Here is a 26,937-nt window from a genome sequence, read left to right as displayed (position 1 = left end):
ATAAAAAGGGGATAGCCACTTCTAGGTTCACAGAAATTGGTTTACTAATAACACAGAACTTGTGTGTGTGTGTGTGTGTGTGCATATAAATTCTACATATTTTTTGGCTGGCATTATATATGACAAGCACAATTCTTCCCAGAAGAAGTAATGATGTTTGTTTTCCTCCAAACCAACATGCATGTGACGTTTTCCTCCTTACATTCAACCTAAGATTTTAGACATTTTGGTTTCATTGTATCATTTGGCCTGTTTTTGTTCGCGTACCTCAATACTTAACTGCTTCAAAAAGGAAGATTGAGTTTTAACGCAGGCTAGCAGAGGATGTCCTGCATGGTGCTTTTGCCATTTCTTTTTCACAAAAGCAAGCACACCCAGAAGCAAACCAACATTAAAACATGTTTCCATCCCAATTCAGTGAGGTGTTAGGGTCTGTGGCTGAATTGGAGAAAAAGGAATGATGAATCATGTCTCACGAACTGGTCCAGTTTGCACGTTGCTATTTACGTTTTCTGTTGCCATTTTGTTTTGGTGTTCAGGAGAATGAGATGCTGATTTTTGCTTCACTGACATTTTAAAAATAATGGTGATTTATGCTGTGTTTTTATTTTTGCTCAGGTGTTGGAAGAAAGAGTACAAGAAAACACAATCGAATACTGCAGTGATCTGCTGTAATCCTACTGTGTGCAAAGCATTTATACTATAACATTCTCATCTCTAAAATTCTCCAATGGCCTCCCACTGAACTGAGTATAAAACCCCATCTCCTTGCCATAACTGAGGACAAGCATTTTTTTTCTGACTTGTCCCTAAAATAATGTAGAAAAGCTAGGTCCTATCCTCACATATTTTAAATCAGTATTGAGGATTCTGAATGTAAGTTAAAATGGTCTCATAATGAAATGTCTGGCTTATATTGTATCTGTGCTTTATATTTGTTCATCAAAACACTGGAACTGAAGACATTTGTTTTTTACTTTGGGGAACATATCTATGATACCACTAATTTTTCACACTTGTCGTACTTGTCAAACCAATCAGCCAAAAAGAATTAATTTCTGTTAAAAAAGATACGACTTATTCAAAACACATACACAATATTGTCTCCCCACCTAGAGATGAGTTCTTTTTTTTAATGTTTATTTATTTTTGAGAGAGACACAGACAGAGAGTGAGTGGGGGAGGGGCAGAGAGAGAGGGAGACACAAGATGGGAAGCAGGCTCCAGGCTCTGAGCTGTGGGCGTGGATTCTGACACGGTGCTGGAACCCACAACTTGTGAGATCATGACCTGAGCTGAAGTCCGACACTCAACCAACTAAGCCACCCAGGCACCCCTAAGAGATGACTTCTTAATTCTAGCTCTAAAATAGATAAATATGGAATACTGAATAGATTGATGGATAGACAGAAGATGATAGATGGACAGATGGATGAGGGGAGTGACAGGGGGACTTTGTCACAAATATTTCATTGGATAAAAGAGAGCAAAACTGCCTTTGGTCTTGGTTGTACTGCTCTTGCAGGTTTCTTTCTCCAGAGCTCTGCTCTGACTTCTGCTCCGGGGCGCTGCTCCAAGAGCCAAGATGGTGGCAGATGTGCTTTCTTTCTCTAAGTGGGAAAAAGACAAGCACGGAAGAGGTGGGAAAAGAGAACTCACAGAGCACAGGTGCGTTCTCCGTGGGATCGACTTTAGAAAAGAGTAAATAGAAGTGCAAGAATCTGAAAGAGATCCCTTTACATCTAGTGACGCACCTTGAGAAGGCTTCCTGGGTCTCTAGAGGCACACAAACCCATCAGAATGGTCAGCTTTGGCATGAGCTTGGTCCTTGTTGACCTCAGGCCTCTCCCACCACACTGGCCTTCCTTCAGGTGTTCAAAGAAGCCAAGAGCATGTCTTTGCCTTGTGGCCTCTCTATATGCCATTCCCTTTCCAGAGGGTTCTTTCCTTTGCCCTTCACATCTGGCTCATTGCCTCCCATAGGGTGCCAGCTTAAGTTGTATGCCTTGACCATATAATATCTATATCAATATCTCCCCCTCCATAACTTACGTGTCCAGTTTCTACAAATTTAATTTGTTTCTATCATAACATTGAACGATTTGTGGTTACGCTTTTTGTTGACTTCTCTGTGGTGTTATCCATCCCATGCTTGTAGTTGGCAATCATGTCTACCCTTGTACCAGGGTAGCCCCAGGGCCTGGCTCAGTTTCTGGACACTGCAAGCTAAAGAGATCAATGAAAAACCCTTAAAGGACAAGAAAACGGAAAAAGCAGGAATTAACTCTTCATTGATTGAGAATATAAAACTACTCTGGTCTTGCCATATTTGCATTTCACTAGACAATTAAATTTTTACTGTGTACTGGGTTTGAAATATAGTCCAGAATTCTTTCAAATGAATTTAAATACATATAACAAAACCTCATGAGGTTGTATACAAAATCGGTCCTTAGCTGCTATGGAAGGCTTACTATACATAAATATGCAGATTTCATCCATTCAAAATACTGTGAATGGTGGAGTATTGAAAGGGTGAGTATTTGGTCCCCAGAGAGTCAAACATAGAAGTAGAAGCAGAAAGTACTGGGATGATGAAACTGGAGAAAACAAAACAAAACCCAACACATGAAAAGAACTTGGCTGGAGTCAGCTAAAACTCACCAGAAGATGCTTAAAATCTACATGCGGAAATATTAAAAATATTCCAGTCCTTTTAATGTTTTAATGTTTTAAACTCTGAATAGTACACAGAAGTATGCAATCATAAAATAATGATGGGAAAGGTAAAATTAGGGGAAAAAAGAGGAAGACACAAGCCCAGAATAGAGAATTAGCTGAACGTGATTTTTTAAGAAGTTCTCACCAATACGATGCAAGAAATTACTAAGGTGCTTACAGCCACAAGAAGTTATTGAAATTAGAAACTAAATTATTCAGGGCACCTGGGTGACTCAGTCGACTGAGTGTCCGACTCTTTGGTTTCGGTTCAGGTCATAATTTCACGGTTCGTGAGTTTGAGCCCTGTGTCAGGTTCTGTGCTGACAGTGCGGAGCCTGCTTGGGATTCTCTCTCCCTCTCTCTCTGCCCCTTCCCCACTTGCTCTGTCTCCCTCTCAAAATAAATAAATAAACTTAAAAAAATTTCTTAAAAAGAAACGGTAAGGGGGAAAACTGTATGAAATTAATGTATATTATGTTAGTATAGCAGTGTTGTTCTATGTTGTTCGTATAACAATGCTATACTGAAACAAAGGATTTAATGATTTCAATTCAGTCCTTTCATCTATTTTAGATTTCTCATATTGATCCAAATGAAACATTTTTTAAAAAAATTTATAAAAATATGTTGGCTTCTTTTGTTGCTATAGTTCCATGGGTTGATCTGTGTCTTCCTGAACTCTCTCTGGCTCAGTTAAACCAACATCCTTCTCTGAGAACCGACAGAAACCTGGGTCTGTCACAGAACAGAGGCACAATATGTGTTTCCTGAACACATGAGTGCTTCAGGGAGCAAAATAAGAAAATGTTTCGCAACTCAAAAGCTCTTTGATTCAATAAGCAGCATCTATCCCTTGGATGACGTTTATTATCTTAATGCACCATGTCAGTAAGAACTTCCAAATAGCTAGGATTAAACTTTCTTATTCAAAGTTGTTTTATTTCCAAATGGCTTCACAACTTTCCCCCCTAAATTAGCTTTTGTGAAAATGAAACACTTTCTAAAATGGAGTTTGCATTTCGGAGCTAGGAAGAACCTCTTTAGGTCATAGGAAACAAAAAGAATACACTTACAGTATATAACAAATAGAATCTCTCTGATATGAGTTTAATATCTATTTAAAAAGATATCTCTTGATATCTTTCTTGATATACATTCACCTTTTTAGACATGACTGTATTGGGTAAAGCAAGGGTTTTCTATGACCTTGTTGCCACAAGTTGATTTAATAGAGCCAAGTCAATGTATGTATGTATGTATGTGTATATATACACATATATATAGTATTTTATATATAAATATGTATATATATATATATATTGAACTTCAGACACTCAGACTTTAATCCTATAAATGAATAACTTTCTGAGAATTTACATTGGTACGTATTTTGTAACTTTTTTTGAGTACTGTAATCTATTATAGAATAAAAATTGCTGAAAAGTCAGCAATCTTGCCTTGTCACTTTGTGAACCTGAGTCTATCATTTATTTTCTCTCATCTCATTGTTTTCTCCTCTCAAAAAATGGGCATAATGGTGACAGTAGCTATTACTTAAAGTTGCTAAGTGTTATGGACTGAATGTTTGTATCTTCCAAATCTCCTATGTTGAAACCTTAACCCCGATGGTATTTGGAGATGCGCCCTTTGGGAAGTCATTGGGTCTAGATGAGGTCATGAGTGCAGAGCCCCCTTAATGGGATTAGTGTCTTTCTAAGAACAGGAAGACGGGAGCTCGCTGTCTCCCCCAGCTGCGAAGGCAACCATCTGCAATCCAGGAAGCTTCTCACCAGAAACTGAATCTGCTGGTACCTTGATCTGGGACTTTCTAGCCCCCAGAACCGTGAGAAATAAGTGTTTACTATTTAAGCCACCCAGGCTGTGGTATCTTGACACCCTGAGCAAACGAAGACGTTAAGAAGATAAAATGGTACAGATTTCTTTGTGAACCACAAATATGTGCAGTGAAGTAATTGTAACAATAATGACTTTTCTTAAGCATGAACCGCTATGCGAATCACTTTTCACATATGAACTCAGCTGAGCTCAAAAGCCTAGTGAAGGAGACATAATGGATCCCATTTTACAGACAAGAAAATGGAAACAGGGAAGTTATGCAATTTGCCCAACATCTCATACATGGTGAGATGTGGAGCTGAGATGTAAATAAACAAAATATTAATAATCTCCTCTATCACTTCATATTCATCTATATATATCTCTTTTATTTAAGTTGAAGCAAAAACTAAGTCTCACATTTTTCTGGCATCTTTCATAACATATAATCATGCGGGGCAGGAGTATCGATATTTATTTATCAAATACATTCATTACAGTGCACCTGTTCTGGTAACTCACTGGAAAGTGAGCAAGTAAATAAATTAATGTCAAGAAACAATGCATGTATCATATTATTAAAATGACATTTTAACGAAAACGTAGCTGGAGTGATTTCTGTAAGTGGAAAATGTCTGAAATGCATATTAAATGGCACATTTACTTTATCTTTATGGTTCCATTGCCCTATCAAGAGATGTTTCAGCCCGGTTGCCTTCAACTGTCCAGGCCAATGTCCTGGCAGAAAGCAGATGGCACACTCACCAGAGGTGAGCATTTAATGAAGATGCTTTTTAAAAGCAGGTGGCAGTGTAAGAGCAAGGTAGCAGATAGTATGGTGACTCCTACCTGTTACAAGCAACTAATCTACCCTGGGACAGAAGGTGTGGACCAGGGGACCACGAGACACTTAGAACTTTAGGCGAGAGACACGTCAAGTGAGCTAAGACCTGGGGCACCTGGGTGGCTTAGTTAAGCCTCTGACTCTTGGTTTTGGCTTAGGTCATGATTTCATTGTTTGGGGGTTCAAGCCCCATGTAGGGCTCCATGCCTGGAGCCTGCTTGGGCTACTCTCTCTCCTTCTCTCTGCCCCTCTCCCACTCATGCTCTCTCTCTTAAAATAAATACACTTCAAAACAAAAACAAATGAGCTAAGACCTGTGGAGGAAGAGCTCAGTCACCAGCAACTCACAGAAGATCAGCAGGGAGGGAGTCGAAGACACAGGAAATTAAGCCACATTCTCTTCCTGGCTTTCCATCTTTCCTGTCATTCCAAAGCAACACAAAGAAGGCAAGAGAACCTTTTGATAGAACTTCTAAAGGTCAAAAGAGAATGGATCTGGAGGAGCAGAGTATACTCATCATGGCCATTGGAAGGAAGGGTCTCCTGTTGGAGGAAACCTGGCTCCAGTGATCTTGGAAGAACAGTATGTACATACACAGAGGATAGAGTCCAAACTCTCCACCAGAAATATTACAGCAATCTGTAAATGAGGGGACTATCCCAAAGTCTTCCATAAATAACACCCCTAGACAAAATGTTCAGGATACACTATGCTTTCTTGAGCTTGGGAATGTAGAATAGATATTCTGGGCCCTCTTTGTCTGAATTCTTCACTGAGCAAGGGCAGCACTTTTAACAACTTGTAGGAGAATCCAGCATTTACCAGAACACAGTGCTTGCTGTATAACTTTGCTGAGTAGGTTAAATTTAAGGAACTCTTACTTGACTTGTTCTTAGACCATAGTCTTCAATGGCTTCTGTACTCTTACAAAACACCAGGTTACATAAGCCTACACGGTGTTTTGAAAATGGTTCAAACCCTTTAGCAGGACCAACGTGTTTCAGGGTAGCATATATTTTGGCCACATGTATCAAATAATGAGGATCTTTCTCTGCCTCAGTTTGCTTAATGTATAAAAAGAATAAAAGTGTGAATCCTTTCTGGATTTGACATTCTCTTATTCTCTGTGTTCTTTGATCAAGGATGGAAGTGAAAGGTTTAAGAAGAATATTACACATGAGAGGACTCTCCCAGAAGCAGAACAGGATGAGAGTCAACAACGATTTAGGCAAAGAGAAATATTTTTTCTTTAAATTTTTGTTTGGTGGGTGGGACAGAAATTCCCTAGTTGGCTCCTTTTTTCACAGTTCCTCTGGGGATAATTAGAACATTCTATTTCATTTCTCTATGCCGTCAAAGAGAAGATTTAAATTTTATCTTGGGGGAGATAGCTATTAGTCACATAACTGGTTATGCATTGCAATTTTAACCTAAGAAATAGCTTTATTTTTTTTTTACCTAGAAGAAGTTACCAGAAAAAGATTTTGCACACGCAGCCAAACGAAAAGTACTAATAAAAAAACCAAATTTTCAATGAAGATACATTCCATTCCAACTCTGAACTTGCACACATACTGTTCTACTTGGAATCTTCTTTTTTCCTAGTCCATTCATACTTCTCTTACAGATAAAAATTCAGTAATTTTTTACTCTGGGAAAGTTTCCTGAACCTCCTTAAATCTTGTCGGTTTCTCCCACTAAATGAGCTCAGAACACCATGATCTTCTCATTCATGTTTTTTATAGTTTACAACTGAATATTAATTTGTGTGATCATTTAACTCAGGCATTTAACTTTGCCTTTTCTACACTGTGAGCTCTGTGAAGACAGGCTGTCTACTGTGGACATGAACTTAAATGCCCAGTTGCCTGCACTGGAGACTCACTGAGTGGGGTGCATCCTAATGCACAATTTGTTAACTTACTGAAGTGTCTGCTTGTGTTCCAGATGGATGCGATCTCAGAAAAGGTACTGCAGATGCTGGGCAAGGGAAGTGTTATTGAAAGCTGTGTCCCTGACTGACAGCAAAACATTACTATGGTATGTTGCTTATGTCCATTCTACCTGAGAATATATAATTGACTTTTTTTTTTTTTTCTGGAGCAATCTGCACTAAACCTATACTGGATTTGTGTTAATAATCTCTATTTTAGAATTATTCAGTCTCAATGCTATTAATATCCTGGACTGGTTAGTTTTTGTTGTGGGGAGCTTTTCCTGTGCATTGTGGGACTCCTCCTTCCTACCCACTAGATGCAAGTACCAGCTCCCCCGGCCCTAAGTTGAAACAAACAAAAATGTCTCCAGACATTGCCAAACGTGCCCTGGGGGACAAAAATTACTTCCGGTTGGGTGTCACTGTTCTAGAGGGGAAACCTGACAGATTCAAATAAATATATATGAGTAATGGAAAGGCACTGTTGAAATGCCTAGTGCAAAGTTTTTCCAATATACTTCACGATAAAAGGAATGTGAGTCCTCATTGCGTGGTCCACTAAGAGCATTATTAATTCAGATCGCTGCTTTTCTTAATGGTTTTATTTCACAGATTCAAAAATATCTTCATCTGTAATCATTCCCTAGGGGCTTTCAAGTAAAAATTGAGTCTTATAAATCAAATACATCAAAAAATAATAGGCCAGCATAGGTCAGACTTCTAATATCTAAAATTTCACTCAGGTTCCCTCTGCCTTTAATTAAGACTTTTGAATTTGATTTTGTTTCCTAGCCATAAGCTCACTTTAATTTAGCTATGCAAATTAATGTACACCGAAAGCCTGAAAAATAGAATCAGGGAAAGTTCTAAAAGAAATGTAGTAAATTGAGAATTTCAATTTAAAATCTACTATTCACAACATGGTTCTTGTATTCCATTAGGTACTGGATGCATATTACCCTCAGGAAATATGATTGATTTTGAAGGCAGGTGGATTTACCTCTTCTTTTGATGACACACAAAAATCGTCCTGCTGGGCGAGGCTATTGTTCTGTACATAAAAGCAAATGAAGGAAGGGTTGACAATTATACAAATACAGACTATGCAGACAATTAAATTGGCCAGTGCGCTCACAGAACGTGTTTTCCCTTGCTGAGTTAAATACAAGACTGTTTTCTATTGACTTGATTTTGTGCATGAAAGCTGGCCTCAATTTCCACATCAACAGAATGGTTACATATGGAAGAACTACCTTCTACTTTGGTCGAAGGGAACAATGAAGATTTGGGGTACCAATGAAGATCTGGTAAACATGGATATCATATGATCTGTGTGCAATAAATGATATTTGAGATTTAAGGCGAGTCAATAAAACCACTAGCATGTTTTAATTTTGAAATACATTTCCTATATATGTGTTTATTTCTTCAACAACATTGTGGATAAAATAAATTCTACCTTTAACAATGTTGAATGGATAGTATAGATCTCAGGAAAAGTAATCCTAGAGAGAGAATCTGCAATATGTATTAGGAACAACCCAAATACACTCATTTTCACTGACTTTCCTTTTTAACCAATTTTCTTCATGCTTACATGTTAAAAATTATATTGCTTAGATTATCCTTTACAAAGCTAAATGGAAACAGATCTCTGTTTCAAAACAACTTAAGTGCCAATCCATAACTTCTGCTGCTTTATTCTGCACTCTTTGTTTAATTTTAGTTATTGGGTCTCACATTTACATTTTCCTAAATAAATCACTTCCTTACACAGCTTTTGGGGATAATTCATAGAAAGGATTGTGGATTTTTTTTTTTGACCAAAAGAATCTTACATATTAGTGTTTGGAACATAAGACTAGACTGCTCATATAAAATGGTTTTTCCAAATATACACTAGCAAAAAGGTGATCACTTTCTGACTCCCTAAATGGACTTCTCAGCTCCTGATTTGTGTGTTTCTATGCCATTAAGGTGTGTGTGTGTGTGTGTGTGTGTGTGTGTGTGTGTGTAAATGGATCTTTCCACAAGGAATTATGCAATTCCTTTTAACTATGACTTTCTCTGTCTATAGATTTATAAAATATAATGCTTACTTGGATGGTCATGAATTGATTTGCAATGTGACATTTTCTTTCTTTCAAAGGCTCTGAAGAAGTTTGTTTTTTGTTTTCTCTCTCCTGCTTATTACTTTTCAGTGGAAATGCCAATTTCAAACTTTTCTCAGGCAGCCGTAATGGGGAAGTTCTACTTGTGCCTAATTTCTTATGCACTACATTCACATTAATGTTTGATAGAGATGAAACTAGATAATGATTATACAATATTTTTGCAGTGATAAATGTGTGAAATGGAAGTAAGCAATCATTAACTCAATTTGTAGCTCACCTTGTCATTTTACAGATGTGACAGAAATCTTGATCAAATTATTTTTTGGCTCAAAGTATAGAAGTGTGGGTTTGGAAATGAAACATATCATGAAGCTTTAATGAGTATTTCCTTTCTCCCAGAAAAAAAAAAGGGCAAGAACTTCTACAAAACTTAAAGTTGCTCTTCAGGATCCACAGAGAAAGATCAAAACCTGAAACTAAAACAATGTTTCAGACTTTGTTTGCGTGTTTTAAAATCTGAAAACCCTTGTAGTATTCCAAAATATGGAAACTAAAGACATTGGGTTTTCAGGGTACAAAATGAAAAACAAAATCTAAAGCTGCTCCCCTTCACCTTTATGCAATCGATGGTCTTGTTTAACGACACAGGCTTTTCTAGAAAAAGATGATTGGGATTACGGTGGAGTATTTGAAATGCTCAGAGGCGAAAGATGTATGTTTCAAAAGCAACAAATAGCCCAGTTAGGCAAATATACAACACAGAATCTAAGAAAACAAGATAGTACAAAAAAATGGAAAATTATTTTCTCAACAGTAGTCATATATATAATCATGAAGCACTGACTTCAGGACACAATAATTTTATTCTGTGTTTGCTGTAAGAAAAAAAAAGTGTTTAAGACCAACAGCTCTGAAACCCAAATTATCATGGTGGACGGGCTACATTATTCGTTTATCGATGACCCTATAGAAGGTCAATTTATCTATCTTAAAGTTTACCTGAAAGACACATTATTTAAATTTGATGTCTCAAAGAGCTTTATTTTTTTCTCCTTTATTTCTATTTTTCTCTTTTTATTGCTGTGGTCAATATTTAATATTTGTAGCCTTGTTCTCCAGTGCAGACAAATGTGTATCATCCATTCGTGAATTTGATGTGATGAATTTAGAAGGAGTTTTTGAGCGAAACTTTGGCCATGCCTCTGTGTTTCATCCACACAGATGTGAGATGCCCTTTTATTGAAGGAAATATCTTGCTTGGGTTTCCTAATTTCATAGAAGGACCTCATCCCTATCTTCTGATGTTTTTGGTCTCTCGTTATCCAGAAGTGCACACTTCAGTACAATTTCCTACTGCTTCAAATTTCTGTGGCTAGCTTTCCAGTAAAGCTCAGATTCAAGAAGCAATAACGATGAACACTTGTGAAATGATATGAAATGATATTCCATTCCCCTAGAAATTATCACTTTGGGATCAAACCAAATGACTTGAGAGTTCCATATCTGGACGTTCTGCAGAATTGTTTTAATTGTTATTTGATGTCTTGTCATAGAGTTATGTTGAGCACTTTCAGAAACAAATGTATGTGATGTACTACTGATTTCATCAACAGGACGTTGTCTACAATATCACACTATTCTCTTCCTCGAGATCACATGGTGAATTTATTTCTTTCATATTTTTTCATCTAAAACACCTGTAATTCGTCCAGGCAACTCGACTCTCTGAATTTTATGATTTGTCCGGTTTCTCTTCTTATTCCAGCTACTAGAAAGTTCAGCTAAAATTTTCTGGTCCACTTTTGGCATCTTTTGCAAGACGTCACCCCTGCCATTCTCTTATTTGGCCTTTACCTTCATTTTCATCATTGCATTTGTATCAGGTTATCATTATCTGTATTTCTGTAAGCCTTTTGAATGGTTTTTGTAGTAAGACAAGCTATAAATAAAAGAATGAAAAAATGAATAAGCAAATGATGAAGAGTGTGTGAAAACAAATGAAAACTTCATCCTCCAAAGGGAGAAGGGAAGGTCAAAATTCACAAACCCTCAAAACCCAGCAGTCAGGTTGAAAGATTACTTCATATGAAAAAAAAAAGGCAGGATAGACTTTAGGAATAGTGCAGTGAACTGAGTTTGGCGTGCTTTCCAGGAATTGTTTACTTATTTGTTTTTTTTATAAGCATCACATTAATCATTCTGTGATGATGTTATATGTGATACAGAGGTGGGAGAATGCATCTCAGAAATTCCATACCGTGGATGGCCTTTCTGATTTCTTATGACATTTGCAAAAAGTGAGTGATAGATGTTATTCCTGAGTGTTCTTCCCTTGTATGCAAATGCATTTAGCCTAACTGAAGGCTAACACTCGCTAGAATTAAACCCAGGTAATAAAAATATAATATTAGTCCACACTAATCATTCTAAAGTGTTATGCTATATCCCACTCATTTGCAATGGCTATTTTAATTATTTTTCTAAGAGTCTTTGCAGATGAAGACATTCTTGCATGCTCAACTAACTGGAAGACAGGTTGACCAGAAGTACCTACATAACCCAAAGCTTGAAAACAATCTCAAGATACATGTGGTTTGACACATTTTTGTTAGGATTTCTCTACGGATATTTTCCCCAGATGTTGGGATCTCCCTGGATTTTAATCTTTAAATAATTATCAGCATCTAGGCTGTACTTCATCCCCATTTCCCTTGTCTGCTTTTTTTTTTTTAAAGACATCACTCAAAACCTTCTCTAAAAGAGCATCCAGATCGAACTGATTAGTTCTGTGATCCTTATATTCTGAAACTTTTATGTATTTTATTAGCTGATCATAGTTTCTCATTCATTCAAATATACGTTTTTAAGAATCTTCAAATGAATTGTATGAGAAAACCGCACTTTCAAGAAAATAACATTGAGATGCAGGTTATGAATTGTGGCTCAGCTACTAAGTCTCTATCTCTGTTTAGTTCCTGGGGTCTCAGAGTTCTCATCTATCAATGACAAAGTTGGATGTTAAGATCTTTGAGTACCCTACTGGTCTTAAGCACCATTTAAAAAAGTATCTCTGTATTTATTTATATGATTTTTATTTGTATATTTCATGTGTATATGTGCCTTATGAAGAATATGTTTCTATTTTTTGTACTTATATGCATTCTACAGCATGTTCTAAGAGATTTTTGGTCTCTTTTCTCTCTCCTTATCTCCTAGCTATCATTTCTAGAAAAGTATCCCAATATCATTCCTAGAAGAGTACGCATATATTAAACTAATAATGAACAATAATTTATAACAAATTTTTAGTATTTTTCTAATATGTACTTATCCCCATTGTTCTTCCCTAGTTAATTATAGCTTTATATGTGAGTTTTTTTTGCCATTTAGAATAAAGACAAACAAAAACAAATAGGAATTTTAATATATGTATTTGTATATGAATATATATATTAAATAGTATAATATATTATATATGTAGCATTGTATATTGTAATGTGTACACTAATATATTTAATAATATGTGTATTCAATACATATAATATATACTAATTATATAATATTATGATAGAACATATAATAATTACATATATATGTGTATATATATAAAGAGAGAGGGAGAGAACTTAGTTTTAAAAGCTTAGGAGTGCAAAAGACAGAAAACTGAAATTTCAAAAGTTTACTCACATTGTTGCTTCCGTTGTTGTTGTCTTAATTTTATTTTATTTTTTATGTTTATTTATTTATTTTGAGAGAGTGTGTGCGCGCGCGCGTGCGCGCGCGCGCGCGCACACACACACACACACACACACACACACACGAGTGGGGGAAGGGCAGAGAGAGAGAGGGAGAGAGAGAATCCCAAGTAGATTCCATGCTGTCAGCACAATCCCAGTGTGGGGCTCGATCCCACAAACCACGAGCCCCAAATCAAGATTCCGGTGCTTAACCTACTGAGCAACCCAGGTGCTTCTTTGTTGTCTTCATTTTAAAAACTCTGCTTTAAATACCACCATTGTGTTTGCAGGCTGAAGCTCAGAGTTCAGATTAATCCAGCTCTCTGCTTCCCCTTCTTGTACTTTGGGGGATAAGAGGCCAGTAGAGCCCCCTCGGACACTGTGTACTCTGGGAGAGCACAGAGCACACCTGCCTCGAGGTGCATGAAGGAGAACTCAGATAGAAGCTTTGTGCGCTTGAACAGAAAGGGTCTGAGATAACAACCAGGCTGGGAAGTAACTTGCTGCTGGAGATTCTTCCTTAATGCTGTCTGGGTAAACAGCCCACTTGCAAGACTAGTCTCAGAGGGTCAGCAGCCCCAGAGTGAGCCAAGGTGGGCTCCCCAGTTAGGGTGTAGGCAGCAGATGCATAGAGTTAGAAGCCAATACCCAGGATCAGACAATACAAGCTTCACCCAGGGGATGTCCTGGAGGGATGATAGCAAATGCCTCTTGCCTAAAGAGAGGAGTCTTTGATCCCTGTATGGGGAAAGAAGAAATGAGATTCCTAAAAAATTTACATTTTAAATTGCAAGTGAAGACTTTGATGTAGTCCTGTTGGAAAAAGGGGCTTGTGTGCATAAATTTAATTTCAGGGAAATGAACAATGTTGCATTTGCACACACGTGATGCCGTGGCTATAAATGCTGAGTATCATGGGGTTACGTGACTTTGTGCAGCATCTCAGTTCAGACCAAGGACAATACGGCACAGCCAACACTGTAGAGGGAACACAGATCTGGAAGGGACTGGCTGGTGCACCCAGGCACCTATTCACCACCAGCTCCCTTCTGACAGAAAAGGGAATAGATCTACTAAAAAGTTACGTGACACGGCCAAGCTAAGAATCACTGGGGCTAGAACTGTGCCAAACTGCATGCCAATGACTGCTAGGTTAATCTAGAAACTACAGAATGGTGACCTTCACCAATCATTTTTAAATTGGGCAAAGAACAAGAACATTAATAGGAATCGGAGTGAAAGAAAAAGTCACCATCTTAGCAAAACAAATGGGCTTCCCTTTTCTACATTCATTCTCCAGTAGTTCTTATCTATAAGCAAGGATGAATTGCATACATTCTCAATCCAAAGTACATAAAACCATGTACTATGGTCTGCACCATTCTCTAAGCATTTTCCATCTTTAACACATAAATTTCATCATAAAATTATATTTAATAGATCTTTCTTTCTTGGGCTTATTCTATTCTTTTCCTAGCTATTCCCTCCTGTTGAACATTTAAATGATTCACAATTGCAAATAACGGCTCTTGCCAATTCAGTGAACACGTATAGAAACAGCCTTAGGGTTCAAATATATACTGAGAACAAAAGAAACACACACTACCCAGAATTCAAAAGGCAAATATTGCCTTTAGACTTGAAAGATGGCTCTGACTAATTCATTTTTAGGAGATGAAGTACAATAACATCTTATACAATATAAACACAGGTCACTGGAATGCAACTTCTATATATGGATTGCCAAACTATGTAATCCAACAGTTTAGAAGTTTAAAATTAAAAAAAAAGAAAAAGAAAATCCTTAAAAGTTGCCCTGGAATCATCATAAAAAAATCACTGATTTTCACCGTGCTTTCCCCAGTTTGAATTATGAAGTATTTTATTGTCCCTAGGAATTAAGTATTGATTTTCTGAGGGCCTATTTAGATAATTTTGCTAAGAAAAGAAATCCACACAAATAGTTTGCTATGAGTATTAATTCAAAGATATTAGCACTGAATGCCTCTACCAGAGTATGTCACAATGCCTGAATCGATATTCAAAATTAAATTATGTTTAATTAAATACAAAAGGCATAGAATAGTAACTAGATGCTAATGGATAGAAACAGTGAATGGCTGATTTTCTACAAAGTTACTGACGAATTCTAAAGAAGACCTATAACCATCATATGTATCAATAACAATTTTTATATAAAGTTTATTTCTTTCATGATTTTTCCAACATTAGATGCTGTATGTCTTTTTTTATGATACTGTAGAAAACTTTTTATGTAGCTATTACATGGAATTGACAATCATTTTTCTATTTCCCTTGATACAATTAGTTACAGATCTTTATGTACTGCAGAATAAGTAGAAATAGTAACAAAGATGTGGGTTTTTTGTTTTTGGTTTGTAATACACCTTATTTCTTTATTTTTAGAACAATTTTAGATTTACACGAAACTTGTGAGGGTTGTACAGAGTTCCTATATACTCTATTTCCAGTTTCTCCTTGTTAACACCTTTTTATATGAGGATGGTGCATTTGTTAAAAATAATGAAGCAATGTTGATACACTATTAGAAGTAATATCGATCTTGATTCAAATGTCCTTAGTTTTCACCTAATGTCCTTTTTTTTTTTTTTTTTTTTTTTTTTTTTCTTATTTCAGGATCCTATTCAGAACTCCATATTACAGGGACTCTGGCGTGGGTCAGTTGGTTAAGCATCTGACTCTTGATTTTGGTTCAGGTCACGATCTCACAGTTCGTGAGTTTGAGTCCTGCGTCGGGCTCTGTGCTGACCGTGCAGACCCTCCTTGGGATTCGCTCTCTGTCCCTACCCTGCTCACGTGCTCTCTCTCAAATAAATAAACTTAAAAAAAAAAACAACACATTACACCTCTTTGTCGGCTCTCCACAGGCTTCTTTAGGCTGTGACAGTTTTCCAGACTTTGTTTTTTATGACTTGGCAATTGACAAGTATTGGTCAGGTATTTTCTATTAGTATTTGTCTGATGTTTTTCTTGTGATTAGAGTGGGGGTTGGGATTGGGGGAGAAAAACCAAGTAGATAAGTGCTATTTGCCTCAAAGGTAGATGCTGTCAACACAATTCATCACTTGTGATGCTGGCCTTGGTCACCTGGCTCTTCTGTGTAGGGAGATTTCTCTCTTCTTGTGTATTTATTTATTTATTTAATCATTTACCTATATCAGTATGGACTCGTGGGTATTTATTTTATAATCTGGTTTATAATCTAGTACTTTTTAAAATTTTGCGACTCGAATTGTAACAGTTTTGGCCATTGGGAGCCGGGTACTTGGTGTCTGTGTCCCTTTAACATATTCCCATCGGGGCACCTGGGGGGCTCAGTCGGTTAAGCGGCCGACTTCAGCTCAGGTCATGATCTCTCAGTCCGTGAGTTCGAGCCCCGCGTCGGGCTCTGTGCTGACAGCTCGGGGCAGGAGCCTGTTTTGGATTCTGTGTCTCCCTCTCTCTCTGCCCCTCCCCTGCTCATTCTCTCTCTCCCTCTCTCTCTCAAAAATAAGTAAACATTAAAAAAAATGTTAAAAATAAATAACATATTCCCATCAATGGGATTTTTTTTGAGTGCTCCCGTACTTTTCCGGCTCGTCTTGTACATTTCTCCTTCAGTCCCCAAATTGTCCATTTCTCCAGGTGTACCTGGGTGCAAGGTGTGCTCACTTCTACCAGGGTGTCACTGTCTCTAGGCCCTCTCAACTGGGACATGTATGCACGTGTGCACCACCCCATTTTGGGGTTGCTTCAATCAGTCGAATAAGCCTTAACATGGTCTATAATCTTAGACTTGTTCAGTGTAATAAGTAACGCATTGTATTAAATTTCCATTGTGCATTTTAAAGGAAAATAGTAAGTACTAATGAATTACAAGTCTCTAACTTGATAACTGATGATAATAACCACAATTAATCATTAGATTTCTATGAAATGAAAACGGACATATAGAATTCTAATACAAAAATCTGCATTGTTGAGCTCCTTTTGGAACATTATTCAGTAGAAATTTTAAAGAGTACTCATAGACTTTTGTATGTTGTTGTATTTTGTGTTTTGTTTTCTTAAGTCAGGACAGCAATAAACTAGTAATTCATCAGAAGACATAAAACAGGATAATCTTTCAAATGTATTTAGCAACTAACGTACCGACTGATATATGAAGGATTTAGAGGGCTAAAGAAAAGTGTTTTCACTATTGTAGAGTGTTTCTGTGAGATTGATTTGTGGTCAGTAGGAGTATACTCTTCATTTAATCAATGTCCTTGCCTCTTAATTCCACTTTCTAACTAATTTTACATTGTATTTAATAAATATGTTAACATAGCATTAGACAAAATTAGATGCTTTAAAAAAAAAACCTTAAAATTTTTTATAAGAACAAAAAGAATAAACTATCATTTAAGTGATTTGGGGAAGTTAAAGATTTTTATTTTTTAGTAGTTCATAAATAACATAGATACAAAATCAAATATTTTTACCTGTTTGTTTGTTTTATCCTCCAGGATAAACCATTTTTCCATTTGATTTATTATTACTAATACTATAATGTTGATGTAATAAGATTACAGGTTTTTCCAATTTGATATGACAGCTTGATCTCAGCAGTAAATCAAGACAAACTTACAAAGTTTTTGTAGCTGGTATACATTTCTTTTTACTTTAAAAAGAAATTTTCATTTCTCCATGAAAATTGATCATTGAAAAAAATCAGATATGCATTTAAAAAGAAATAAGTAGGTTGAACTTTAAATAAAGATAGACTTTTAATTTACTACAGATTATAGTCTTGGAAAATATATTATAAATTTAATATTTTTCCATTTAAAACCATGTTAAAAAGTAAGTGTAGTGAAAAAAATCAGGAAAATTGTCCCATATCACATTTTGCAGTAATAAAAATAACATACCTTTCAGGATAGGTAATGTGGTTTTAAAAATGTTTTCAATATAATAAAGAACAACAAGTATCCAAACATTTAGATGTAAAATTGACCCTTGAACTACACGGGTTTGAACTACGTGAATCTACTTATATGCAGATTTTCCCCATAAACACAGTATAGTACTATAAATGTACGTTCTCTTATTATTTTCTTAATAAGCTTACTTTATTAGACTAGCTTACTTTATTATAAGGATACAGGGTATAACACATATGACTACAAAATCTAAACTCGTCAACTGTTTATGTTTTCCGTCCGGCTTCGGGCTTACAGTAAGCAATTAGTAGATAAGTTTTGGGGGAATCAAAAGCTACGTGAGGATTTCCAACCACCCAGTGGTCGTTGCCCCTAACCTCTTGTTCAAAGATCAATTTTACAATTTAAGCTTTGTAAAAAAGTTCTGAAGTAGAGTGGACAGCATTTTAGTTAGACCTGAAGAAGCACTAGGTGTGCGGTCATGTGAGTTATGTGCGCACTGAAAATTTCAGCGATTGTATTGGCCAGCGTTTCCTCAGATACGTTCTGAGAACAGATATGTTCAGTGAGACATTAATAGCTGTGATTCAAGTTAAGAGTCCTCTGATAAGGAAAATGTACGAAACGCTGGAGTCAAAAAAAAAAAAAAAAAAAAGAAAAGAAAAGAAACAGGTTTCTTCGTGCAGAATCACAAAAAGCTTTTAATATAAACTTGTCTCCTGAATCTCTAAGGGACAGCATTTCTCCACACTTAGCCACACAAATAAATTATTTTACAGCACAAAATTCCTTCCCTGTTCATTAACAGGGAGAAAGAAGGGGAAGTGCTTTGGTCAACTCTACCATATGACGTTCATTTTACATACGATGTCGCATTTCATTTTTGCCACAAACCCATGAGTCTGTGGTTATTTCTGCTTCTCTATCTAACAAAACAGCCCCCTCCTCAACATTCTCCCCCCATTAGCAATCTTTTCAAGGTCAGCCAATTAGGAAAAGGCAGTTAGGAAAGAGAGTTCCTTTCTACCTGGAAGTCTCCAGTCTTTCTTCTAGGAGAAACAACTTCTGGAAAATTCTAGAACATAGATGATATTTTCTACATTATATGGTTATCAGTGGAACAACAGAAGGGTATTAAGAGGCTATGGGAAATCACCACCACCAGACTATCTCCATCAATTCTCTCTCAAAACCATTTCGATGAAGTGAACAATCTGATTATAAATGGTGTGTTTTCTAGGCTTTCCCTCCAACTGGATTGCCTTCCTTAACCCCCTCTTAAAGAGAAATTATGGAGAATCAAATAACAATGCCAACTTTTCTCTTTGCTAACTGCCTACAATATACTCAAATATAAATTACTTTAACTTTGATTGATGTGGTTATCCCTGAGTCACTGAGAGTAACAGCTCACCTATGTTTGATCTCAGCTTAAATGGTTACATAACTGCACAGATAAGTCCATACACAATACAACATACTTTAATGCAAGGAGCTTGACACTTGAGATCAGAATAGCTAGCTTCAAGTTCTGGACTTTCTAGTAACCAGCACTTGAACTTAGGCAAAGTTACCAAGTCATGGTCTTCTCATCAAAAACTGGTGATCAGAAACCATACAGGAAAGGCAGCTACAGTTCAGGTTTATGTAGGATAAACACTGGGCTTGTAAAATTAATATTACGGAAAAGAAGAATCATGCAGATAAAACAATATGGTAAGAGGTCTGCATGTGTGCAGAAATATGTTCATATCAGCCAGTCTCTTTTCATCATGCTCTCAGACCATTTCTCTCTCAGATTTTTCAGGGACCGATGGAGTTCTCAAGCTGATGTTAGGAACACTCTCTGTCAGGGTGAAATCGACCTCAGGCCAAACAGATCTCCCTAAGAGCTTCTGTTCTAGGTTTGGCAGAATGTCCTCTGGGCCTTTGTGGGCTTGAACTTATTCTGTGTTGACAATTCCTTTCATATAATAAATCGATGGCACAAGATTAATTGAAAACTCTTCGAGAGTAACATTTGGAATTAAGTAAAACGTGTCTGCATTGAAGTCCTAATGAAAAACTTCAGCGGTTACATACAGCATATACCATCAGAATACATGCTTCCAGGGGGAGGTGTGTTTATCTGTTTTGTTCACTGTTGTGCACACGGCCTCTATCTAGAATTATGTCTGGTCCAAGGTAGAGGAATAAGCACATAGTGAAGATCTGCTGAGTGAAGAATGAATATTAAAAGAAGGAAGGAATTCGTGGCTAATAAATGAGGTTGTGAGTTTTCTACACTCACAAGCAAAAACACAAACAAATATACATGAAGAAAAGTTTGGAACTTTGGGCCTCCTTAGGGGTAAATATTAAAAAAATGATGTTATGGCCAACTTGATAATTAAAATCCATTTAGATCTGTCTTAAGGAAATAAAATCATCTGGACAACTATATTGTCATTTAACTTTCCATGCTATCGATATAAATTTCCACAATATTTCTCTTTATTTACCATATTTGATTACATAATAGTAATATAGTTTTTAGTGGTTTGTTTGCATATCACAAAAATTGTTTCTTTGATCCCCTCCCTATGAAACAGGAAAGGCGGACAGCATTACTGCTAATTCAGAGGAGTGATCTGGGCTCGGAAATATTAAATGTGTAATAAAAAACATAACACATTTACTATTGAGTCTGTTCAGAAAGAGAATGACAATAATAATAATAATGTAAAAATAAAACCACAAAACAATTATAATGCAATTAATGTATGCATATACTGCTGAGAGCACTTTTATATTCTGTTTTTGTACTCTTATTAACGTCACTATGAGGTTGCAATTGTTTAATGGGATTTTTCAGATACAAAATGTAGGCCTGGTGAGATTGAACAACTCTGGCTGACATAGCCATTGAGTCCTGGAGCGGGGACCCAAACTTGTGCTTTGTGACAACAAATCGTGTCAGAAAGCCTGGTTCCCACCACTTAACTCTCAACTCTATGCTTTTACCCCCACCTCTTTGACTGTGTATGTTGACATGATATGTAAAAATATAGTATATAAATATATCTTTCTGTTATGATTATTATTACAAGTACGATGCATCTGTCCAAGAAATTTTTTCCTTTCCTTTCCTTTCCTTTCCTTTCCTTTCCTTTCCTTTCCTTTCCTTTTTTTCTTCTCTTTTCTATTTTCAACTAATGGAGGTGTGCCATTGTCAACTAAGGTCATCGAGACCCTGCTGTAACTATTAGGTACAGGTTGGTTGGCCATGTGATTCTGAAGCTCAAGTGTGTGTGTGTGTGTGTGTGTGTGTGTGGTGGGGGGGTGGTTAGATACACAGAGATTAACTGGTTGTTAACATACACCATATGTATACAGAGAAGAAAGGATGATCCAGCATCCCCTAGGGAATTCCCAGCAGCTAACCATATTTCCCTTCGATGCAGGTTGCTGGGCAACCTCTGGAGGGTAGTGGTAATGTTTGGGGAACCTACATCCCACTGGACCCCCTTCATGTCTCTAATCTGTGACATGAGGTTGTAAACTTTACAAAGGATAGCCACAGTATGTGTGATAACCATGCCTATGTGCATACTAAATGACCTCGTTAATATTTAGCAGGCATGAATTTTAGCTTAAAGTTTATACCTTTCATTCATTTTCCTCAATAGCTGAAATTTAAGCAGACACTCACAAGAAAAGTAGACCACCAATTAATTTATTGAAGCATTCAAATGCCTTTTCATATACGCACAGTGCAAGGCGCCTAACATTAATGGTCTCCTTTGGATATGTTAAGTTACTGGAAAACACGGAAGTCAATAATCAAGAGCCCCTTTTTGTTGGTTGGTTGGTTGGATGGTTTGTGGTTTGTAGGAAAGAGAAAAAGGATGAGAGATAAAAAAAAAAAAGAACACATTTTAATTCTTCTCTTTGCTTCCCCCCTACCTGCTCCCCACACACTTTACACACTTGCTTAGTCCCTAACTCCTTTGATATTTTGTATTCCGTGTTGGACTTGGCTGACATAAGAAACTCCCTGTAGAGAGGCAGGTTGCCTCTGAGCTAAGGCTGGTTTCCATGGTGCTGAAATGTCCACTTAAAAGTAAGCACAGTCCTGAGGTACATACAGGTAGTGCTTACACCAACCACAGGTCACTCAGAGCCAGAAGGAGTAAGACATTTGTACTGCACATAAACAGCATCAGGCCATGCAATTTTACTTTATTTCAGCTCCCATTTGGAAAAAGGAAATCTCATTATCCTGTACCATATATTTTAAGGTCAGTGAATCATGTTGGGTTGTTCTCACTTTGAAAACCACTTTTAAATGGATGAGTGTAATTGCTTGTAAATACTCAGATCTGTGAACAAATATGTTTTAAAACATCCTTTTCCACCCCTTCTGGGAATTCCTTTAGATTTGGAGAATGCAGGGGAGGAAAATGCTACCTTAAGTTTGTTATACAGGAAGGAGGGCTATTGGCTGGAATAGCCTGTTCTAGTATGTCAAGATTTCCCTCTCTCTCTCTCTCTCTCTCTCTCTCACACTTTTTAGATTTGTCTCCTTTAAAATATATAAGGTATAAGCAAAACACCAATTAAGTTATTAGGTGTTGGAAATTGTAACGCATTCATCATTTATTTAGTATTGTTCAAAGAAATTTTGTTATTGGATTGTGGAGGGCTGATTGCATCCATGGTGGGGGGGAGGACAGGATATTAAGGCTACAACATACTTCAGGTGAAGAGTATTTTAGATACAAGTAGTATTTTCTTTTTGTACAATGAATGCTTTAGAACTCTTTCAATGGACAGTCTAAATTATCCAAAAATGCACATTATCATTATCTGTAATCTAGAAAAACATATCTGCAGTAAAAATTGGTATTAGGGATCTTTTTTGAAAATTAGATCCCACATGTCTGGAGAAAATGCATTTGATAGTAGTAAATTTCTATATATATATTTTTTAACAAAATAGTCATGTTGAGTGACAAGAACTAGTTTCTGAATCTTTGGAAAGAGGTTTGCTAATTGCAGGCCAGCATCAATAAAGTTACTGAGAAATTTCAGCTGCTCAGGGGCCTCGCTGGGCGGAATGCTCTACACTATTCCGTGCACATCCTGCAGATCCTGTGGGTTCCTGGAAAGGGTGTGAATTAGAAACCCTTAGAACTCAGGACTTCACTCTTGCTACCTCCAGTGGGAGACTGGAAAAGCTGGGAGGCCCATGTGGTGTCTCAGCTTCACCTGTGGCTCTCTGTGTGTATGTCTAAGAGGCATAGCTGATTGGGGAAGGAGGAGGGCAAGCTGAGACTAAGGGGATAGAGATTGGGTTTAGTCTGGAAGGGAGAACATTAAAGGCAAAGAGGTTTTTCACCCCCCACCTCCACCCTAACAGCCTAGAAATCGCTCAGTGTCTCCACTACACCGCGGTGGGCGCTGTGCCTGTAGGTATAGGAATCCACACCCTAGCAAAGTACCCACCCCCTTCCAATGTCCTTGCCTTTTGCTCTTTTTTAGGCTGCCCCAGGGCTCCTACACTCAGCCTCCCAGTCTCTTTTTATCCCACCTGAGAACGAAGTCCAGAGTCTTCCAGGGAGTTATTTTGACGGGGGACTGGACCATTCTCAGTGGCCCCCAGGCGTGGCATGGGGATCAAATGGGGCGCTTAGGTGCCTGCTCCTGGTGTTGGCTGACTGTTCTCTCCCCTCCTTGAACTCTCGGCCACAGAGCCAGATCCGGGCTCTGCCCCGCACTGGTGGAACCCTCCAGACTTTGGAGGCTCCATGTAGAAGAACGCAACTTGGGGACGAATACTTGGAAGCTCGGGGTTAGCCGGCTGTGGGAAGTCCCCGCGGTCCCCACATTTTACTCTTGAGATACGGACATGCCTTTGACTACCCGGCGCCCGGGTTGCCAGGGACCCGGGCTGCGCATCTGGACCGCCCGACGGCCACCCAGACGGCCGGAGAGCGCATCTCCGCGCCCGAAGCAACTGGCTGCAGCCGCGCGCGACCCCGCGCCCGGAGTGGGGTGCCCGCCCCGGAGAGCCTGGCCCCCTGCACTCCTGCCCGCGTTCCCGAAGCCCGGATTGAAAAAACCCGCCAACCGTCCCTGGCGGGGAAGCCCGGCACTCGCCGGGAGGGCAGCAGTGACGCGGCTTCCCCTTTCCCGGAGCCTCCCGTGCGCGCTGCCCTCGCCACCCCCGGGCTCTGCCCCTGCGCCGGCGCGCGCTGCCACCCCGGGACCCGCTGCCCTCGCGCCGGCCCCGGGAGCCGCCGCGTCCCGCGAGCCGGCGGCCCGGAGCGCTCCCCGGGGCTCACTCACCGATTCTGAGTACTTGCGGGGCGGTCTGGGGGAGGACGCAGCAGAGGAAATAGAGGAGCGCCCAGCCGGTGTCCCTGGTCCGGAGCCCGGGCTGGGCGAGGAGTGCGCGGCTCTCCATCTTCTCGGCTTCTTAATTCCTGCCGAGCCCCAGCCGCGGCCGCACGCCCGCCAGATGCAGCGCGCCCGGGCCGGCTCCCTGCCTCATCCTCCCTGGGATGCTCGGCGGCGGCACCCCTGAGCGCTCCCCCCACCCCCCCGGAGAGATTTCGAGGGCGCGGGCGTGGGAACGCGGAGCTGGCTGGCGACGCGGGGCTCGCTCGGGGCTCCTCGCTTCAGCCGCTAGCCCATCACCGCTGCTGCTCCTCCTTCGTGGGCCGCGGACGGCGGAGGACCGGCGCGCTTCTGCTCCCGGAGCCCAGAGACCAGCTGGGGAAAGTTGATGTCCCAATTTGCGGGCACGTCTTCCTCATTCGTCCTCCGGTCCGATGGAGAGTGGCGGGGGGCGGGGGACGGGGGGCGGGGGTTAGGGGGGTAGGGGGAGGAGGCAGCCAGAGAAGGAGAGGAAACGGGGAACGAAGGCGGAGGAGGATGGAGAGAGGGGACTGGGTGAGTTGGTGCAGGGGCTCTGAGCAGGCAGGATGGGCTCCAGCAGGTTAACTGGGATCGGAGCCACGCTCTTGCCTCTCTCAGTCCTTGCTTTCCTCCTCCCCTCGCTGGCCCCACCCTTGATTTACTGCCCGCCCCAACACCAGCGATCCAGACACTCACGCGCGCGCACACACACGCACGCAGTCTTCCCTTGCCCTCAACTTTGCGCTGTGCTGCTTGGAAAGTCGATTGAGCGTTACATACTCGAGACCGAGAAAATCTTATGTACTGGTCGGAACCGAGGCAGTTTCCGCCGTGCGCTGTGAGTGGTAGAAAGGCCTTCTTGGTAGTGTCCCTGCGCGCCCGTTAGGGGGTCGTGGGGATGCCCAACTAGGACTCTTCCCATCACTAGATGGAGAATCGCCTTCTCGGACGCGAGTATCTCAGAGAATAGCAGAGCTGCTGTTTTAACTCCGGCGAGGATGAAGAGGAAGGAGAAGAAGGGGGGGGGGGGTGCCTCCCGTACTCTGAGATTAGAGTGGCTTCTTTCTTATTCAGACCGGAGATAATCTCTTGTAAAATTGCTTCGCTTCCATTTACAGATGCAGAACTGCGAAAGGGGCAGATTCCAGCGCCCCTCCTTTTCTTGATTTCTTTTGACTGCCACGTTCGAACGCTGGAAGACAGTCTATTTTAGCAATGTAGGTTTGGAGACTATTTCTCGTAGAAGGACAAGGACAGTTCCCTGGGGAAATCATCAGCATTTGATCATTTTGGCTTAATTTCCTTTGAGCTTTCTGGGGAATGTTCTATATAAATGTTTGCTGGCTGTGCATTAACATTCATAGAGATTTTTTTTTCCTAAGTATGGATTTTGGAGGACTGACCTAAACGGAGTCAGTCTATCTGAAAAACATGTCCACAGACATACCAACCTAGAATAGGAAAGAAGTACAAAACAGACCTAATGTATCTTAAGGTGCATTCATTCATTCATCCATTCACCCAATACCTGAGTATCTTGTATGTGGTGTCAGAAAGCATACTTTTTCTGGGGGGGGGGGGGAGAGAAAGTGAGAGAGCACAAGTAGGAGAGAGGGACAGAGGGATAGAGAGAGAGAATCTTAAGCAGGCTCCATGCTCAGCCTGCTTCAATACAGGGCTTCCTCCCAAGACCCTGGGATCATGACCTGAGCCAAAATCAAGAGTTAGAGGCTCAACCGATTGAGCCACCCAGGTGCCCCTAGAAACCATACCTTTTACTAAAGACCCTATAGTGGGCAAAACGCATCACCCATCCTCCAAGGTTGATTATAACCCCACTGCTGGAAGCTAGTCAGCTCCTATGTCAAGTAGTGGGATGAGAGTTGCCAAAACAGAACACATCCACAGATAAGAAGAGGGGTTCATCTAGGGGCAGCTGGGTGGCTCAGTCAGTTAAGCATCAGACTTTGGCTCAGGTCATGGCCTCACTGTTCATGAGTTCAAGCCCTGTGTGGGGCTCCGTACTGACAGCTCAAGCCTGGAGCCTGCTTCAGATTCTGTATCTCTCTCTCTCTGTCTGTCCCTTCCCCACTCACTCTCTCTCTCTCTCTCTCTTTTTCAAAAACAAACATTAAAAAAAATTTAAAAAAAGAAGAAAGGTTGATGTGGATTTAGGATTGCATCTCATGCATGGATTAATTGAACCAGGAAGTATTAGAAACATATGCTGGTTATTTTCAGAAATTTGAAGAGCTCTTATGTTAAAAGAAAGTAGTCTTAGCGTTAGTTAAGTGAAAAGAAATACGAAAAATAAGAATATTGGATGGAAGTTGTAAGAAGAGTAAATTTCACCTGAATTTTTGAGGGGGGTACTGGCCATTGCTAAGTCAGGAATATGTC

At 39.4% G+C, this 26,937-nt stretch overlaps 1 protein-coding gene across 6 annotated transcripts in view; it reads right to left on the bottom strand.

The window, feature by feature from the left end:
• Nucleotides 1–25,224, bottom strand: part of GRIK1 (glutamate ionotropic receptor kainate type subunit 1) — a 368,711-nt gene extending 343,487 nt beyond the window's left edge. For all 6 annotated transcript variants that reach the window (XM_027041741.2, XM_027041743.2, XM_027041742.2 and 3 more), the window contains exon 1: nucleotides 24,466–25,224. In XM_027041741.2, the coding sequence (XP_026897542.1) occupies nucleotides 24,466–24,583 (118 nt within the window). In that variant the 5' untranslated portion in view covers nucleotides 24,584–25,224. The remainder of the gene's footprint in view (nucleotides 1–24,465) is intronic.
• Between the last annotated feature and the right edge of the window lie 1,713 nt (nucleotides 25,225–26,937).

This window comes from Acinonyx jubatus, chromosome C2 (assembly GCF_027475565.1).
Source record: "Acinonyx jubatus isolate Ajub_Pintada_27869175 chromosome C2, VMU_Ajub_asm_v1.0, whole genome shotgun sequence".
In the NCBI taxonomy this organism is placed as follows: domain Eukaryota; kingdom Metazoa; phylum Chordata; class Mammalia; order Carnivora; family Felidae; genus Acinonyx; species Acinonyx jubatus.
Note: the sequence above shows the minus strand (reverse complement) of the source record. Positions and strands in the feature narration are given on the sequence as shown.